Here is an 18,888-nt window from a genome sequence, read left to right as displayed (position 1 = left end):
AAGATTATTAGTATAGCCAGAAGGAACAAGTGAAAAGGTAGTAGCTACGATAGCGTAGTCACGCACGTTTCTTACCCTCTCCTCGACACACTCTTTGTCGTGCAGCGTTCGCCCTCTGGCTGAGGGGAGCCATACTGACTGAGGATCGGGTATAAACATAGAGTTGCAGACCGCAACGTTCCCGCTTGTTTTTTATATAATAATAATTATAAATCTATTAATTATATAACATATTCAGGTACGCTCCGGTTTTCACTTTCACAAAAATGTTCCGATAATACGCAACAATTTTAGATTCCGTTTTCACAAAACGCAAGATTTTTGCCATTTTCAAAACGGAAACATTTTCCTCGCCGTAATTAAAAGTAAACGTCTTTTTATATAACAAAACGAATCTTAATCGCAAAAGGAAAAAAAATAATTGGTCAGGACAACAACAATTATCGTTTTCGTGCTAACAGCTTACCCAGCTCGATTTGGTTAGCAAAACGTTGGCAAGAAATAAATGCCTGTTCTCGTAAGTTACGAGGCTCCCACAGGCTATCACCCTGGATGTTTCTAATCCGCAAGTTTCAAAACTATAAATAGTCGATAGTTATCAAACGCAAATCCCCAAATATTTGACATTTACGGAGAAGTATCGTAATTCACTGCGATTCATAAGAAAAAGTATTATGAATAAGTTTACGAAATATATTGTTTTTTTTTTTGATATTTTTATTTCACAAAAATATTAATACACATTGAGCCAAAGAAGATAACAACAGGCGGCAGGATGAAGTGGTTTGCCAAAATGCAGAGCTTGCTCGTAGACTCGCAAAAATTCCTATGTATGTATGGAAATGGTCCAGTCCATGAAGGTCCATGGATGTCATCTTTTTGAGAAGCTAAACTGATTCCTGGGATCTTTCCGCATCCATAACATAGAGCAGAACATATATACTTACAATTTCACTTGGATTACAACTATTATTTTCAACCGTCAAAAACCCTTCTATTCAGTTTTGTGTTAAATAAATTTATCATCTCAAAAAACTATTCCTCGTCGAATTCATTTAGGTTTGTTTGCTTTGTGTTCAACGCCAACAACAGTTTTAGCAACAATATGTTTTGTTGTTGAATCATAGTTAAAACAATCGGTTATTAATACATATTAACTTGCTAAGTTACAATGGCACAATTTTATCTCAGCTGTTTTTGTATGGATGGTGGACCAAAAATTCCCACCGTTCCCGCTAGATGTGCTCTGTGAGAAATGGTTATTATGCGAATATGTCACCGAGTATTCAATAAAAAATGTATATGCTTTTTATTATTTTTCTTTAATGTAGTATAGTCAAGTTTAGTTTTGATCGGGATTAAGTTCAGATGCCCAAACATCCTGTGGCCAACCTGTTCGTCCATTAGTGGGTACTCGAACATTCTGTAAATAAAACAAAAATTAATTTTTTTATTTCTGTGTTTATTTTCTTTATTCTCTTAAATACGTATGATTTTGACAAATACATATGATTTTTAACTGTAGTAAATAATGTGAATATTTGCCTTTATATAATTGTTATATTGCAGCAGAACCTTTTGACAACAGACCATTTTTATTTTATATTTTTACTGTCATCATAGAATAATGAAAACAACAAAAGGTATTTAACAATAAAATTTGTCCATCACGTGCCGTTCGTTTGTTAGTTCCGTTGCCTGAATTTTAACTAGTGTTATCGCCTATATCAGGTCATGCATAATTTATACACCGACTATAGAGATTGCACATGGCTTTTGGCTTGCGGTTCTCGGTCCTTCCCGTCTTTTAAGCGACGTACTCTTTGCAGTCATCTTCTCGCTAGAAGCGTTCCTTAACCTGGCTGCTGCTATGGAAATGGACATTCTAGCTACATTCTAATGGCCAGGGAGCAAAAAGTACGCTGAAGGCGTCGATTATGCCGGAAAATTTCCTCTTCTAAATTTTCTGCAGGAAATACTACCGCTGGATTTGCGGCCTCATAACATTCATATCGCCGTAGACTTGCAGCAGGGACCGTGCCGTTACAATTTCCATCGATAAGCGGAGATTATGCGAAGGAACAGCTTTTTACTCTGTTTGTCAAGGTGGAGAATTTTAATTTATCTTATGCCAGGGAGATAGCTTCTTTAAGATAAGCATCTATATTAATGTATCAAAATCGAAAAAAAAAAGATTCACTTGTTTCAGTGGGTACTGCAGACAAAATTTGGTTGCTATTGCTCCCCTATTCTATAATATCTAGGCAGTCATCAAGACGAACAGACAGACATGGCGATATCAACTTGTCTGTTGATGCAAATCCAGAATATATATGTATATATATGGGGATACTCAAATTCAATTTTGAGACCCCTGTAGTCTTTTAATACTGGATATAATCATTGTTATAAATTAGTCTTACTTGAAAATCACTCTTCAGACACTTATTCTGATCGCTACATATTGTGCGATGTGCCGGATTAAGCTCTGCCAGAAATACGCCTTTTTCCTCCTGATTTCCATCCAGAACATCCTCTAAGTAGTTTATGTACAAAATTGCCAATTTTAATGTTTTAATCTGTTAAAATATAATTTAATTGTAATTTAATAAGTGTCGTACATTCGATATAAAGTTTGATTTTAAATTATATTAAAAAATAATGGTTTATTTAAGTGCACTATATTTAATTCCATACTTTATTTTATGTACTTTAAATTTGGATTGGACGGAATTGTAGACTATGGCTACAAAAAGTAACCATAGGTTCGTACAAGTCCGACGCAAAGGGCAGGCAACCGGAAGTAGAGCTAGACCTAGAGCCCCCGGAGACCTTAAATGGGGAGGTTGAATCTGCGGCGTCGGCCGTAGCGTCTGTGGTGTCGGACGACAACCTGGACGACTACGTGCCCGATAGGAGGGAACTAGCTAGGGTCTCAACCTTATCGGTGTCGGTAAGAAGTTGGACCGGTCCAGATAAAACAATGGTGGAGGTGAACCTCGGGAATATCATTGACACTCCTGCAGATAAACCTCCGCAATTGTTAGACAGTATGTGCTGCTCTCCTGGTCCACCTACCCAAAGGTGGAGCCGAGGACTAGTCATTTAGGAGACCTGGATTCTTGGAAACAGGGTCTCCGGTCTGAAGACTCAAGACTATAGGCCATACGTACTTGCTACCTGCTTTCTTGCAAAAATACTTGCACCTATTACTACTCCCAAATTTCAGAAATTAAGACAAACCTGCAGTGAGGCTCGAAGGTAAGAAGAGCTCGGGTCATAGCCAACCCGGACCTCCTCCACAATTGCGCCAAGGCCAGTCTGTCAATTAACAACAAAGAACTTAGGAAAGCCCAACGCGCCTCATGGCGTAAGTTCTCCAGCGAAATTGAGAGAAATTCAGAAGCTTCGTACCAGAGTAGAGTTCTCTCGAAGACAACATCCACCCTGGGCTATCTGAAGAAAGTCTTGGACAATATCCAGAATCGAGTCGCTAAACTTTCTCCTCAGCACACTTCTCTGGCTGCGATGAAAACAGACCTAATTACATTGAGCCGCCTTCTGTTGCCTCAAGAACAAAAAAAGCTTCAAGCCCCACAAGACAGCTGAAACAGATGGCATCATCCCTGCCCAACTGATCCACTCTAGACAACAATTTATTAACTGTCTTGAAACGATCTACGAGGTAGTCTTCTCACACGGACAGTCCGACACCTGGCTTCACAACAAAGTTGTTCTCATAACGAAGGCAGGTAAGCCCTCGTGCACTGCCCCAAAGTCTTCTGACTCATAAGTCTCTCATCCTTCATTCTGAAAATTATGGAATGGCTTTTAGGTCTGCATCCCATACCAAGTATTCTGCCACGACTTATCTCAGAATTTCACCATGCCTATCGGAAGAGATGATCCACCGAGACGGCTTCACACGATCACGTCGATCAGTAGGACCGAGTAGGACTGGTAGTATTCCTAGCCAAAAAAGGCACCTTTAACAATATCCTCCCGACCGCCATCACAGTTACACTGACGGACTTGGGGGTTGATTCCCGGACGGTGAGCCTAAACGATCCAGACTGTGGAAAACATCCCCGCTTGGACACTCGAGACTTACCAGCGAGGACAGATTACTGTATGATCACCCTAGTGATCACCTTTCGACGGCTTTCCAGGTATCATTTTCACTTTGGGAGAACTGGGAGACGAGCGAAGCAGGACCGGCAAATGTGGTTCATATTTACACTGAATGGTCGCGTGGGAGGAGTCTACTGTAACGAGCTTAACATCAGTTACTGCTCCAGGCGCGCAGATCGTTGTAGACTGTTCCCAGCGGATGCCTCCCAACGTCCGATAGTCGAGCACTTAGTGTGCGTCTTCTCGCGCAGTCAAACTCAACGACTTTAAATGACTGTCGTTGGTCTCTCAACGAGATCGTAAAGCAGTTAGATCTCTTCTTTATATAGGTCCCCTGACACAGGGATATCGAAGGGAATGATGCCGCCGACAAACTAGCCAGGTAGGACACGACGACTTCGAGCAAAACAGGTGATGGCGGAGAACCATCACCTGCAAAATATCGTGATCGATATGGCCATGTCGATGGAAGAAATGGTCGGCAGAGCTGTATAGACTCACCACTAATTAAATAGCTGCAAAAACATGCACAGTCTTATGGAAAAAGCATGCAGTGAGAGCGAGAGATATATATGGGTCCAGTTGGCTTTCCAGTTAAGCTGGATTAGCAAAATTTCCAAAACCAATTTTGCTGACTTGGTGGGTATGTGTGATCTGTTTTATTCGAATTTTCGAATATTTTATAACTTACAATATTTTTGCTAATGGTTCTTACTCTGCTAAATCTGGCTCTCCAGCCATTATATCGTGGTCCATTTCGCCACTTCACACTGAACGAGGAAGTGTGTGAGGGAGAGATAGAGTAAGCGGATGGCAGGGTGTTGCGTAGCCTCTGCAAATTGATATTTTCATTATGAATATAATAATATTCCGATCTGATCCAAATTCGTCTGATAGATCTGATATGGTCATTCTCTATAGCTCTTCGTTTTTCTCGTATCTTCAAAATTCTAAGAATATATATACTGTATGGGGTCACCGACGTTTTCCACTAGATTTTACAAATGATCGTACGAACTGAAATTTTGTGTGCTCCACAACTTTTATCGATTTTAAATGGCTTTCATTTTGTGTATCGCATTATATGAAGAAGTTGAAAAGAAGTTGTCTTTTCTTAATAGCGAGCTCATTAGAAACCTGTTTTAAATCGTAGGAATTTTACGATTTGCGAAATCCGGAGCACACAAATTGCAATTCGTGCTTAGTTGCTTAGTCAATTGGTTTTATTCTGTTCGTAATTTTCTGCGATTTCTAATAATTTGTGCGAATACCTGAATATGCAAAATTGTTTTCAGTTGATAGCAGTAAATGGAATAATAATAAAAATAAAAACAAGATACAAAAATAGGGTAGCAAAACCATCGAAGGTTTGGATACCCGATGGTTCTAAAAAGCATAATTTCTTCATTCTGGCTGATTTGAAAGAAAAAGAGACATAGTCAGACTGACATGGAGAATTGAGATTTTCATGCAGAAAAAATAATACGAAAACGAAGTTTTGAAAATAGAAGTTTTGATGTTTAATCTCCGCCCAAACCCTTCGAATAATAAAAATAACAAAAAACATATATACAAAAATTTTTAGTACTTGCTGTTTTTTTTTATTTACCTTTGATAATTTCGTATCTGATGGAACATTTGGAATTTTTTCACGAAGGTATGAAAAAGCATTGTTTATACTTTGTGTTCGTCTTCGCTCTTTTTTATTCGCTGTATTTCGTTTTTTTATGGTCCGAACATTTGGAGTTGCCATTAGACCATAGGGATTTAATGGGATATATCGTTGCTCCTGAACATTGTTTTTAGAGCCTGAAAACATATTTATATATATAATGTATAAATTTTTTTTATCTATAAAATTAAATACTAAAAAACATTAAACATTTTTAATAAGAAAATTAAGTCATGTCCAAATTGATGGTCGTGGCTGTACTCTACTTCCTTCATTTTAGTTTTCTAGTATCTTCCATAGTATCTTGCTCTACCTCTTATAGTCTCTAGGATCTAGATCTCTAGGATCATCGACTCGGCTATTGATGCTGATCTAGGATATATACACTTTATGGGGTGGGAAACCATTCCTTCTTGTCGTTCCACACATTCACTTTCCGCTAAAATCTGATATACCCCTAAACTCATTTTGAGCATCGGGTATAAAAAATTGGTTGGTTCGAAGCATCAAAATGCTGTTGCCTATTTTAAGCGGACCGATTTGAAGATGGGGATATTTCGCTGATATTGACAGAGCTCGAGTGCAGACTCGAAACGCTGACACGAAACGTTGACAGGGCAAGTCAATTTCAGGACGACATTAAAGAAATAGATGGTATTTTGTAAAATTTATATTTATATTTGTAATATTTAGATTACATTAACATTTACATTGTATTTTCTGCATAGCTAAAGGGTGAAGGACGGTTAAAGAGGGCTTATGGGGAAGTGCAGTTGAGGGATTCAGCCATAGCGATGTTGTAGCTCCAGCGTAGGCGGCCGCTGTTAGGTTGATGGTAAAAGGGGTTTTTGTCTGTCTAGGCGCTCCATATAGGCTTTGGTTAGCCTGGAAATCTCTTGATGAACCCAAGGGACTCCGAGTTCTTCGTGGATTACATTGTTGGAATGGAACACATGTGCGTTGAAGATCGTTATAAACCGTCTTTTTTGAAATTTTTGGAATCCCATAGGTCCACAAGGGTTTCATTATGGTCTTAGAGATAAGTATCTTGATGCGCAGCCGCAGAGTAGATCTTTTTCCGACTTCTGTCAAGCACCAGTCCTAATTGTTTGGCTGTGTCGCTGCTAGGAATGATAGCTTCATGGAGTTGGACTTGGGGGGCCTGGACGGTTGGGTGGACTTCTCGGAGCTGACCATCATATTCCACATTTTTAGCCAGGTGTTTATGGTGTCAAGCTACATTTGGAGGATGTTACAGGCAGTCTGAGACGAGTTATCATATTTGGCAGCCAATAGTCAAGCATCCGATATGACTGATATGTCAGCAGTGTAGAGGGTATATAGGAAGGAACTCCGGCTCTGTCAGCTCTTATGCTAGATCTTTCGTCTCCGCACTTCACATAGAAGTTTCTGCTCACAGTGTAGGATTTAGCACTCTGTAGTGCGGGTAACATAGTCTTTAACTTGTAAACCAGACCGGTGTGCCAAACCCTGTGGAAGCCTTGCTTAATTTACTTCCAGCAACTCGGCTGTCTCCTTAGCCTCCTGTTGTTCTGCTGGTCTGCTACCCTTTCGCTCACAGAAAGGAACGTTACCAGGATCCTTTGGTCGTCTTTAGAGGGTTCTTCCTTTTGACAGGCTTTTTGATTCCTTTGGCTAGCCGTCACGTGTTGTGTTGCGACGGTGCACAGTGGATTGGTATGTTAAAATGCTAAACAACGTCATCCACTTCATAACCATTTGCAATCTTAACCATCGGGCTCAAATTGTTCTGCCGTCAAATCTGGTACCGCTCGATGTTGGTGTTGCGTCTCAACAATCTCCTTTTTGCCGAGTTGGTGCTGGCTAGCATATTTACCAGGAGCTTAACAGCACAGTGGTCGGAACACAACTCGAGCACGTTGCTGGTGACGATCTTGTGCCTATCTATCCACTTAGAGACAGCACTATTCAGTATATGAGGAATTTTAGGGCAGCAAGTGGGTCAGTAAGTAGGCTCGAGTCCTCTACCGGTAAGTCATTTTCCTTTGAAGTTGATATTCCGAGAACCCTTTATGTTTGTTTAGCTTTGAGATCGTCTGCAGCAATAAACCGTGGGTCAAAGTTGTTCAGGAAGTCATGAAAAAGATGCCATGCCCTACTTGGTGTCGTGGTGGACTGTAGATGGCATACCGATTTTCATCACTAAGAACGCACTTTGGTCAATTTTTTGTGTCATACAGTGAGCAATGCTAGGGCGATGCAAGCCACCCAGCTCCACCGGCAAAGGATTAAAGCAACAAACATGCGAGGAGGCGATCGAATCCACTTCACTTCTTCGTCTCGCATTCGTGCACGCTCCAGATATAAAATAATCCGCTCATCCGCAAGTGCTGATTGGTGCTATAGATAAAGAATGTTCACATTTTCATGCATTCAAATTCAAACATCAATCAAATGGTATGTGTTGCGCATCAAGAAAATTGAAGTGATCCTGAAATCCATTCTCACATTCAAAATTTAAAGTCCAGGAATAAGTGTAGCAAAAACATAACAGCTGGCGTTAGCAGTGGGATTTAAGAATGGTTCAATTCGGAGATTTAAACGTTGAGCAGTTAACAAAAGATTTGGCTGAGAGGGCCAACAAGCGGTTTGAAAGGTGAATTTCAGCTATGGTTTAAAGCTATAATATAGATAGCAGGTTTAAAATTGGAGGATTACGAGTTGTTAGAAGAGTTTCCACGTGGCGAATCCATATAGCTTTTTTATATTATTGGCTAAAGTCGAATTGCTTTTCGAAATGCTAGCTAATTAAATAAAAATTAACTCAAAATAAAAATAACTAGTAGCGGGCCCTTCCACGCTTCGGTGTTGCAAATTGTAGTTGCACGTCTATTTTGCAATACTTGTGGTTTTCAATATTTTCTGTTTTTCCGGCATGTAATTACTAATTACTAAATAGTTCCCGTCATTTTGCTTAGTATGTGCCTCTCATATACGGATTCCCGCTCCATCTCAGTCAAGCCGTTTTGCAAAGCATTAGTTTAACTGTTGAGATCTCCGCATACTCTGCCAATTCGTTACACTGCCCTTACTTTTATTTTTCTTGGACGCAGTATGTTCACATGCCATAACCATCCAGATCGGATCACTATAGCCTGTAGGTGCCTATTCAACGATCTTTCGAAAAACATTTCACAAGCAAGTACATTTAGGCCTAAAGATTTAAAATCTGTTCAGCATATTACATATATAGCTTATTTTACCCAACATCAAAATTTTCTCTGAAATAATTGGTCAGGCAACAACACTTTACGTTTTCGTGTTGCTGTCGCACACCGATTTGGTTATAGATACATAACAAGAAAATATCTGTGAAATAATAGAGGTTTTTGTGCGAGTAAAACATGAGCTCTTAACAGGCCCACGAGAAAAACAAAACATAGATGAACAAAATTTGCGACAATCGGACCGTTATGGTTTATAAAGCAAAAGTAAGTAAAAACCGGAGTAGAGCGGCTGAGAACCAGAAGAACTATACTTTGAAAGTACAATTCGGCTGGACTTGGTGTTTGTGACACTCATTGCCTAGTCTCTTAAGCTGATGGCACTGTCGAATTAACATTTGAACTAAACTATGGTCAATTTTCCCAATTTTTCTCTCTATGTTTTTTCCATCTCTCATTACAAGTGCAAGAAAAATTGAAAGAGATCGCGGTCTGCGTTGGCTGTCCTTTCGAAATCCTCCCTCACCGCATTAGCCCACAAATAAATTTGTCTTTTTTGGAAAAAGCTGAAATTTCGTCGCTAACGTGTAATTACATTTAAAATATTGTTGTTAAATCGTTCGATTTTATATATACTGCCTTGTTGTCGTGTATTGTGTTAGAGACAGAGAGATAGAGCGAAAAGAAAGATCCTATCTATCTCCTTTCAAAGCCTATATATATCGAGCACACGCACTCCCACATACGCAAAACACTGTTTGCCAACCGCTGGTCCAGCAAACGGTCAGCCATAAACAGATTAAAAAAAACAGATGGAAATAGGATAATTGCGTGAGCGTAGAATTATTTGGTGAAAGGTTTCACAACCAAGTTCGAATTATTCAACAAGAAGTATTTCCATAGACACGCATTATTCTACTTTTTAGATTTTCGTACTGGTAAAACCGATTGGGGAAAATATTTAAAAGAGCATTTTGCTGTTTTAGGTCACATTAAACATTTTCTTATAATTTACATTTTATATCCAAAACAGCAGGTCCGTTGTATACTGTGCTGTAGTAAATTGATTTTTGACCGACACAGTTGGAATATTTTGACATTTTTTTTAAAAAAATTGCTTTCAGCTCGATTGAGATGTATTTTACTTTAGCGTTTATTGGGGTTTTTTTTTGTTGCGGTTGAAACTAAACAGAAAACTTGTCTGCTGGTTAATATGCAACTGAGAGGAGCACAAAATGTTTTCTTTGCATGCGAATTGGTCGAAGCTAGAGCTTGAACAAGCGTATGTGTATATATCCACCCCCAAAATCAACCAATGGCAGGCGCTGTTATACTCTATTATCCCATAAGACCAATCGCAAGTTCTACAAGTGAAGTATGTAAATTTAAATATACACAAAACATACATAATTTTCACGCATGTATGTGTATCTATTTGTATGTATCTGTTCATAAGCAAGAACGCGATAAACTCTACCGACGATAAGATACCCGATAGTAGGGATTTTAGTTTTTGCACTAATAAAAAATGAAAATACCTAAAAAATTCCTCGATGTCTCAAATAACAACTTAGACTGAAAGAAGAAAAAATGAAACTACTTTAAAAACAAATATTAAATATAATTTATACTTTTCAAAAACAAAATATTATATAAAAAGTTTTCGCTTTATTCATAGGTATGTATAAGCCAAAAAGCTTCATGAATGTCTCGATAAATTAAAAAGATTATAATAGAAACACAATAATTTGGAATGAAGAAGTCGCAAATGCTTTTATCGTACATAGCCTCCATAAAATCAAACAATAAGTATATAAATAAAAAAAAGGAAATGTTATTGTATAACATATGTATATTGTATATTGTATATTTCACATTTTTAAATATTAATTTTAGTTAATAAGTTTACTTTAATATTGTCGAAAATAACGTAGTCGAAAGGAAATCAACTTGATCTGGCTAATATTGTAAAAAGTCTTTACACAAAATTAGGTTTCTATTCTATTTAAAAAGTATTCACACAAAAATAGGTTTCTCTACCAGATGCAGGTATTCATACAGATAGCTATGGATTTATTCACTCTGCTATTGATGGTTCCTTCTGACTGTTGCATACATCTTCAAGCATACAACATACCCTTTTACTCTAGGAGTACTGTGTATGACATTCTCGCTCTCGTTTTGAGTGGTCTTGCATGAATACTTGTGCAGTCTGACTGGAATAAAGTGGTTTTTGATTTATATTCAAGTATTCTGTGCACCCTCAGTTTGGATAAAATAAAGTGGCCGCTTGGGCTGCAGCTGATTTCGAAGTAAAGTAACAGTTGATGTTTCAGAGTTTCAGAGAGAAGGGGTGCGTTTGTGGAGCTCAGGCAGCTGGCGATGCTGTTTGCTCGAATCAAGTGTTTGGGTGCTGCAGAGTTTTGAGGGTGGTATCGGCACGTGCTTAGAGCAAGCGCAACAGCGAACTTTTAGCATTAAGTGCAGTTATTTCCTAAATAAAAAGATAACCCCGATTATAAAAGGCCCTTTATGGCCCATTATTGATGTATCTAAATTAGAGTTTCCCTTATTTTTCGAGACTAAAATTACTCTCGCTTACTCTCTATTTTTCCCTAATGTATATCCTAATAATTGGAAAAATTTTGTTTTTAATTACGATTCGTGTTAAAACTTTTGAATTTACATACATTTTACTTTTAGGTTTCTGGAACTCTTTATTATACTCTCGTCAAATCTAATTTGTAATCCTTATTTGACTTAATTTTTCAATTTCAATAATAATATGCCAGAAATTATCAGTCTTCGTTGGAATAGAAAACTTTTATCAGCTCTAATAGTCCATGCTGTAAGGAGGAACATCTTCCAATTGTAATCGCTTTTAAAAACACTGAACAACTCATTGCTGTGCCGCAACAGCCAAATTCGACAGGTAAAGAGCAAGCACAAGCTGTTTGTAATGCAGCTCTCAGATGGAATCTTGAAGATTGTGTACATATTCATTGTTTTTATACAACAGCATCAAACACAGGTTTATTTTTAGAGCAGCAATTTGATGGGGATTTGCTTTGTTTTTCCTGCCGCCATCACATCTAAGAGCTTGTACTGAAAAGTGTGTATAAAGTAAAGTTACGCAAATAAAATCATTAAAACATATCAAACATATTAAAACATCATTAATTATTCAATATTATGAAGGAAAATTAAAGATTTTTTGTCTCTTTTAAGCATCGGACAGTATTAGCTTCTGCCATGACTCCGAAGATAAAAGTTCATATGCATGGTTCGCGGTCAATCTAAATAAATGATTTAAACTAAACAACGGGAACGTTGTTCGAAGAGTTTTCAAAGAGCATATTAGCTAGATCAATCACTGTTACAAGTGTAATTCCAAATTTCAAATTTGTGTATAGAATTTTTTTAAATTCAAAAATGGGTTATTATTATTTGTCTTGGCTTACTGACGACGACTATATGGCGTTTTGACTCTTATTCTCTGACTCATATTGACTCTCCCTCCAAAATAAAGATCATTGGTTGAGTTGTAAAGTATAATTCAAAATTAATCAGTTTATGAGTAAATTATTACAATTTAAAATTAATCATTATAATATATGTATTTTTTTAATAAAACCTTTAATGATTATGGTCCCTGTTTGAAACTCAGTGACCGATAAGAGCATTCAAACGGAATCAAACTGTAGGCCATTCTTCTTCTTATACGTGTGGCAGCGGTGGTGTTTTTTGTAAGTCAAGTCAAATGATCGAGCGGGACGTTGTGAACCGCGGCAATGGTCACGGCTCTATACCCCGGCAGAACACATATATGTAATATTTTGATGTATATAATCTATACAACGTAGTTTATTCGTAAACGCCGAAACTGGTATCAGAACCCAAGAATCCCGCATGCTCTCTTTCTCTCTCAATATTTTGGTAGAGAACTAGGGGTCAAACAAAACGAACGGACAGAAAACAGACAAACAGATATACATATTTCTTTGTAAATCTGTTTATATTTCGCAGAGTGTGTGTCAGAGGGAGAATGAGTAAGCAAGTGGCTATGCTATCGTAGCATATTCTTCCTTCTGAATATAATAGATATGGTCATTCTCTACGATTCTGTGTTCTTATTTTTTCTCATATCTTCAAAATTGTGGATGCCAACGTCCTCTGTATTGTGAAAAAGAGGCGTGTTCACATTTTTAATTACCCTCGTAACAGTCTGATACTAAAACAGGAGTCTGGATACTAAACAGACAGACAAAGACATGCTATTCACTTTTTTTTTAAATTTATTATTATACTTTGTATTTGATTATAAAATATTATCTCAGATACAAGTGTGTTGTTTGCTGTTACTGTTAGAGCTTTCAGGGTTTCTAGGGTAGAGGTCCTCTTAGATCATCCTTTTGGGCAGTCGACTGCGTTTAATCTGGCCAGCCTATGCCGGTATCTGGTTCTCGCAAGACACCTCGCCAGTACATTAGGACTTCTGAGCTGACAAATATAGCTCTTCGCTTGATTGTTGATAGCATCACCAACAAGTACGTTAAGGTCCTTGGCGATGTCCCGGTTACGGATATGCCCCTCAGCTCCGGATGATCAAGAATTTATATTCTTTCCCTTACCATAACTATAGGTGTGTGAAAAATGTTGGTGAATGATAATTTTCGTATAGCATTATTAACCACCCTCATTTAAAATCGTCAACAAATTATTATATTTGTATGTATGTTGTATTCATTGAGCATTATTTCATATAGTACAATTATTTTTTCCATTGTAAGAATATTGAGCAAAGAGCAGATTGTATGAAGGAAAATTGCAGCATTGCATGTCCGTTCGTTTCCAATGCGACTCTTTAGAATATTCAACTTCCAACTCCTTCATTGTCTCATAAGCCAAAGAACACTGTAATTGAAGAAAAAACTATTTAATTTTTGTTTGTTTATAAATAAAAAAGGCTTCCTGGCCCGAGAATTAATTTCCCCTGAAATTGATAGTTCCATTGATGGGTCATACAATTTCACGCAAAGACCAATCGAGCTTCCTTGCAAGGAGGATGAAATGAAAAGCTAATGATTCTGAAGCGCACACCAGTTATGTGAAAAAAAAAATAGATATATATTTTTTTTATTCATTAAAAAAATATCTAAAAACAGACGAACATTGTTAGATCGCCTCGCCTTGTCGTAGATATTTACTGTGTTTACCAAATATACATACCTTGTTCGCAAAAATTGTAACGATAAATTTTCCCGGTTTAAATGTATTGATAACTTGATTTATAAGGTTCCTGTAGTTAGTCATTGCCACGTTAGTTTCAAAACTAACATAAGAAAATAAATTTTCTGGTGTAATGTGAATCGTCATATATTCTCCCTGTTGGAAAACAATAATTAATATAAATCGTCATGTTATCGTTAAAGGAAATTAATACTTTAAAATGCAAAAATAACAAAGAAACATACTTTTTCGAATTGCTTTGGTCACGCGCAACAATGAGAATAGTGTTACAGAATTACAGTTTTCAAAAATATGTTTGTTTAATCTTTGTCTCTGTTAAGCCAACTTATAGTAACGGTTACAGCTTTCGCTCAAAGTTTCGCTAATTATACCCGGTACTTGACGAGTAAAGGGCTATATTCGATTTTTGGTAAAAGTGGATATATGTAAAAAGGGAAGAAAGCGTTTCCGACCCCATCGCTTAATAGTTATTTATTATTTCAATATTGTTTTACCTTTTCATTTATTCCATTCATAGAATAACCGCACGGATCAAACAGAAAATCATCAATATGCATATTTGGCAAAATTTTATCAATTCCAGACATCTAAAATAAAAAACTGAAAAATTAAATTGTTTATGAAAAATGGTTCAAAGCCTTTATACCGAGGTAGCATCAGCTGCGCTTAGAATATTTTTTTTATTAAAGACCGACATAGCGTTTTGATCAAGATTCTGCATAAGAATTTCAATCGTTTGATCTGGATCAGACTCGACGCCTTCATTTATCATGTGTCCTGGTGATAATTTCATGTCAGAACGACTAAAGGTATAAAGATACCAACATTCCAAGTTCATAGAACCCAAACAATATGATCTTCCGTTTGGAAAAAGTGTGTCAAGGTAAGAAACTTCCTCCGTAAATCCTTTATGTGGAGTCACCTGAAGGATAAATATTTCAAAATTTAAATACTATCACATAATAAAAGAGTTTCTAACCTGAGCCTCTGGTCGAATAAAGTTTTTTCTTGAATAGAAAAGGTCCGTAATTATTTTGTACCCGTTTAAACTGGCAAGCTTTATCAATTGACTTAAGCATTTAAGTGGAGTTGTTGTTCCACAAGTTTTCAGTATCCATCTTCGTTTTGATACAAACATACTGCTTTCGCTGAAATTAATTAAATACGCAAAAATTTATTTTGAAATTCAGTAGAGAACCTATCCTCGGCGTGCCGAAGTCGGACAGCAAAAGCAGGCTGGGCTGTTAGGCCGGTAGCATGATCCTGCCCACGCAACATACCAACAACCATTTATCTCTCGTTGCTATGTCAGCTTATATACCACGATGGTAGTCTTAGAAATGAGCGACATCAAAAAGGAAAGGAGAAAAATGGAAGGAAATTATGGAAGATATCAGCCGTGCTCTGGTTATCGCAAATCGCAAAAATGGCAGATTGACTGAAAAATGTCAAAAGTGCGTGCTGTAGTTTTCTCAAATGAAAATAAAATTTGTATGAGAGGTTAAAAAAAAGCATATTTGCTGATGTTTTAAGTTTATATTTATATAACTCGCAATTTATTTTCTTATATGTTAATATATTTAAAAAAATCATTCTAATGAAACCCCAATTTATTTGCAGCACTGCCACTGGTCCACGGAAAAACAGAAGCAATGGTTAAAAAATCAGCTGCTGGTTCAAAAAGTCGCCAAATTGTGTGGAAAGTGCTACAAATTTTTGTTTTTTTTGAAATTGTTATGTGTGAGTATTAATTACCTTATTATTTACCTCGTTCGCTTAAACATTTGTTGTTTCCAATTTTCCATTAAATGCGTCATTCACTCATTTGGATTTTTCTAATTGTCCGGATTGGTCTGCTTTCTAAGTAACACTTTCCACAGAAAAAATCATTTTTGGATTTCCAACTTTTTTCATGAATTTTCCAATGTTTTTAATATTTATTCTGCTATTTGTGACGGAGTCTTATAGAAAAAATCAAAAACTTTAAAAATAGCTCTATCAGTTCTAGAGTTAGGTTCAAACACACACATCCTTGTTTTACATATATATAGAATAAATATATTATAGACGATAGATCGTAATATCAAAAAATGTAGAAAACCATAGCATAGCTGTACCTCTCAAAACAGTCTCTTTTTAGATCCATAGATTTATTCCACTGTTTCTGGCTTTTTTTCTAATTAGGATTGTATTTTTTATTTTTGATTGTAAAATAATATCACTGTTAGAGCAACTTATACAACATTTTCTACATTTTTAAATAAAAAATAAAAAAATAGTAACGTTAATTTTTATAATAATTTTTTTTTTTTTAAAGTAACGTCTGTATATGCTATATGTGGTTAAAATCACTTATTTCCTAAATATGAATGCTTACACAAATAAAATTTTATATTCCATGAGTAACATGTAAAAAAATTACCTTAACACGAAAGCGTCAATCAAATCGTTTTTTGAAAAACTTATTATTTCACAATTGACTTGGCTCAGGACATTTTCCCAATCAGATCTGAAATTAAAGGCGTACATATAATTAGATTTTATATTCTTTATTAGAAAATAAAGGCGAGTGGTACACTAGATATAAAAATACGGTGTTTCTATTTCAGGTCCAAACTTACTTTTTTAGCTAATTTTGGAGTCCAAATAACTAAAATATGTATACCCATTTTTTATTAATGACAGTGTCCCACCAGCCCCCAAACTTATTTCACACCGGGCGGGACTAAAGTGTTACCCAACGCGTGCCAGGAGTCACCCAGCTCCGTTCTCTGAACATTTCGTTTTTAGGTGCTACCATTTTCAAACATTTTTGTCATCGATTTTTTTATTTTCTCATCGTTTCTGGCAAAAAAAAACCTGATTGACTGCCTGGTTGCTTCTCTAATATACAGAGTGATTTGCTTGTTTAAGAAAAAAAAACGTCGGCAGAAAGTGCGAAATTTAAGAAGATCAAACCTTTTAAGATGCAACATCTGTGAACTTAATATGACGGACTGCGAGTAACAGCATGCATATTGAAAAATACCCAGCTGCTCTGTTACGAGCATAATTTAGCAAATACATATATTTCGACCGCAATCTGAGTTGTTATGCGCACATTTGTGCTGTTATGCGCAAAAATGCGGACTTTTCAAAAACGAAAAGTATTGTTGCGTGACCAAAGAACCTTTTGAATGAAGGCACAAGCTCAATTTTCCTGCCGTTTACTTTAGAAATCTTGCATTTTGTGAAAAAGGGAGCTATTAATGTATTTTCAAAAGTAATTTAAAATTTTTTATATATTTTTATTTATATAATATATAGTCGCATAAACATAAATATTTACTTTCTCTAGGTACACACATCATATGTATATTGTACATATTGTAAATTATTATTGTAGAAAATTATATATACCAAAATATATATTATAGACATTAATGACATATACATATGTAAATAGGTATAAAATGTGTCTATACAGATTGTAGGCTCATACGAGCAAATCAAATTTTAAATCATTTGTCGTTTGTCTTCTCTGCACCATAAGATCCTCATACGTAATTGCAGGTTCTATCTTTGAAAGTCTGACAATACCCTAAAGGACAATTATCTAGTCATGCGTTACATATATCATGTATAATTACATACGTATACCAGCCCATTATATTTTTGTATTCTATATTAAAAGTATATTAACAAATAAAGCATATATAAAATATAATGATATCGTGGGACAAGCTTCTTCAGAAAGTCATAATACTCTGAAAATGCTAAAATAACAGGCACATGTGAGCCGAGAAAACGAAAATGACCTTTACACGCAGATTGGAACAATGCGTGTGCACCCATACATGAACATACGATGAAACCAAAAGATAACGCAAAGACCAAACAAAACATTAGCGCTGAAAATGAAAAAAAGCATGCAATCACATGTTTTTGTGAAAACACTGTGTTACACTAGCACATGCAAAGACGTTGCTGGGCTGGACGCCTGGCTCATGGTGACGCGGCGCGAGCCGTACGCCAGAGCCGAAGACCCTGGGAGCGTACACAGAGCGTTTATTTGCGACATGTTCGGCTTGTGAACTTTATACTGCATATGTCAACTTATATACATATATAGAAATAAATGCATTTAATGACATAAGTAAGAATAACTACATCACCACATACCGAGAAATGTTTCGCAAATCATCGTTATTACTGGAGGTTTCTTCAAACCAAATTTCAAGGAGTTTTTCGGCTCCTTCAAAAAAGTGTTCTTCATTCCCCGACATAATCAACAGATGTACATAAACTAATGTGTTTCAGTAGGCATGGACTCAGAGAAAATACAGGTAGAGGGACCTAATTTTGTCATATACATAGAAATAAAAAATATGGTACTCCTGTGATTGATTTTGACTTGTCTTAGACTATACAGTTTGCTGTCAAAAGAATAATTCCACACCGAGCTCAGAGATTATACAAAAAATGAATAATATCTTCTGAAATGCTTAAACTTAAACATTAAAAAATGATTTTGTATAAGTACAATCTTAAGTACATCTTGTTGCAATGAGCTATTCAATTCTGAAAACCTGATAAGTGCATCTATAAACCAGCTTAGCTTACCGACTGGCAAATATTTCTTTAGTTAAC

The 18,888-nt window shown here is 36.3% G+C and overlaps 2 protein-coding genes across 2 annotated transcripts; both read right to left on the bottom strand.

The window, feature by feature from the left end:
* Positions 1 to 1,285: 1,285 nt before the first annotated feature.
* LOC6589303 (heart- and neural crest derivatives-expressed protein 2) lies at positions 1,286 to 10,109 on the bottom strand. The gene is made up of 4 exons (XM_002014358.2): positions 10,025 to 10,109; positions 5,741 to 5,940; positions 2,424 to 2,579; positions 1,286 to 1,423 (listed from the first exon to the last, which is right to left on the bottom strand). The coding sequence occupies exons 1-4, from the start codon at positions 10,107 to 10,109 to the stop codon at positions 1,343 to 1,345; spliced, it is 522 nt and encodes a 173-aa protein (XP_002014394.1). The 3' UTR covers positions 1,286 to 1,342.
* A 3,620-nt stretch (positions 10,110 to 13,729) lies between these two features.
* On the bottom strand, positions 13,730 to 18,524 carry LOC6589304 (S-adenosylmethionine decarboxylase proenzyme). The gene is made up of 7 exons (XM_002014359.2): positions 18,421 to 18,524; positions 16,682 to 16,768; positions 15,239 to 15,407; positions 14,906 to 15,181; positions 14,754 to 14,846; positions 14,239 to 14,394; positions 13,730 to 13,923 (listed from the first exon to the last, which is right to left on the bottom strand). The coding sequence occupies exons 1-7, from the start codon at positions 18,522 to 18,524 to the stop codon at positions 13,768 to 13,770; spliced, it is 1,041 nt and encodes a 346-aa protein (XP_002014395.1). The 3' UTR covers positions 13,730 to 13,767.
* Between the last annotated feature and the right edge of the window lie 364 nt (positions 18,525 to 18,888).

This window comes from Drosophila persimilis, unplaced genomic scaffold, assembly GCF_003286085.1.
Source record: "Drosophila persimilis strain 14011-0111.01,24,50 unplaced genomic scaffold, DperRS2 tig00000191-arrow-pilon, whole genome shotgun sequence".
Classification (NCBI taxonomy): domain Eukaryota; kingdom Metazoa; phylum Arthropoda; class Insecta; order Diptera; family Drosophilidae; genus Drosophila; species Drosophila persimilis.
Note: the sequence above shows the minus strand (reverse complement) of the source record. Positions and strands in the feature narration are given on the sequence as shown.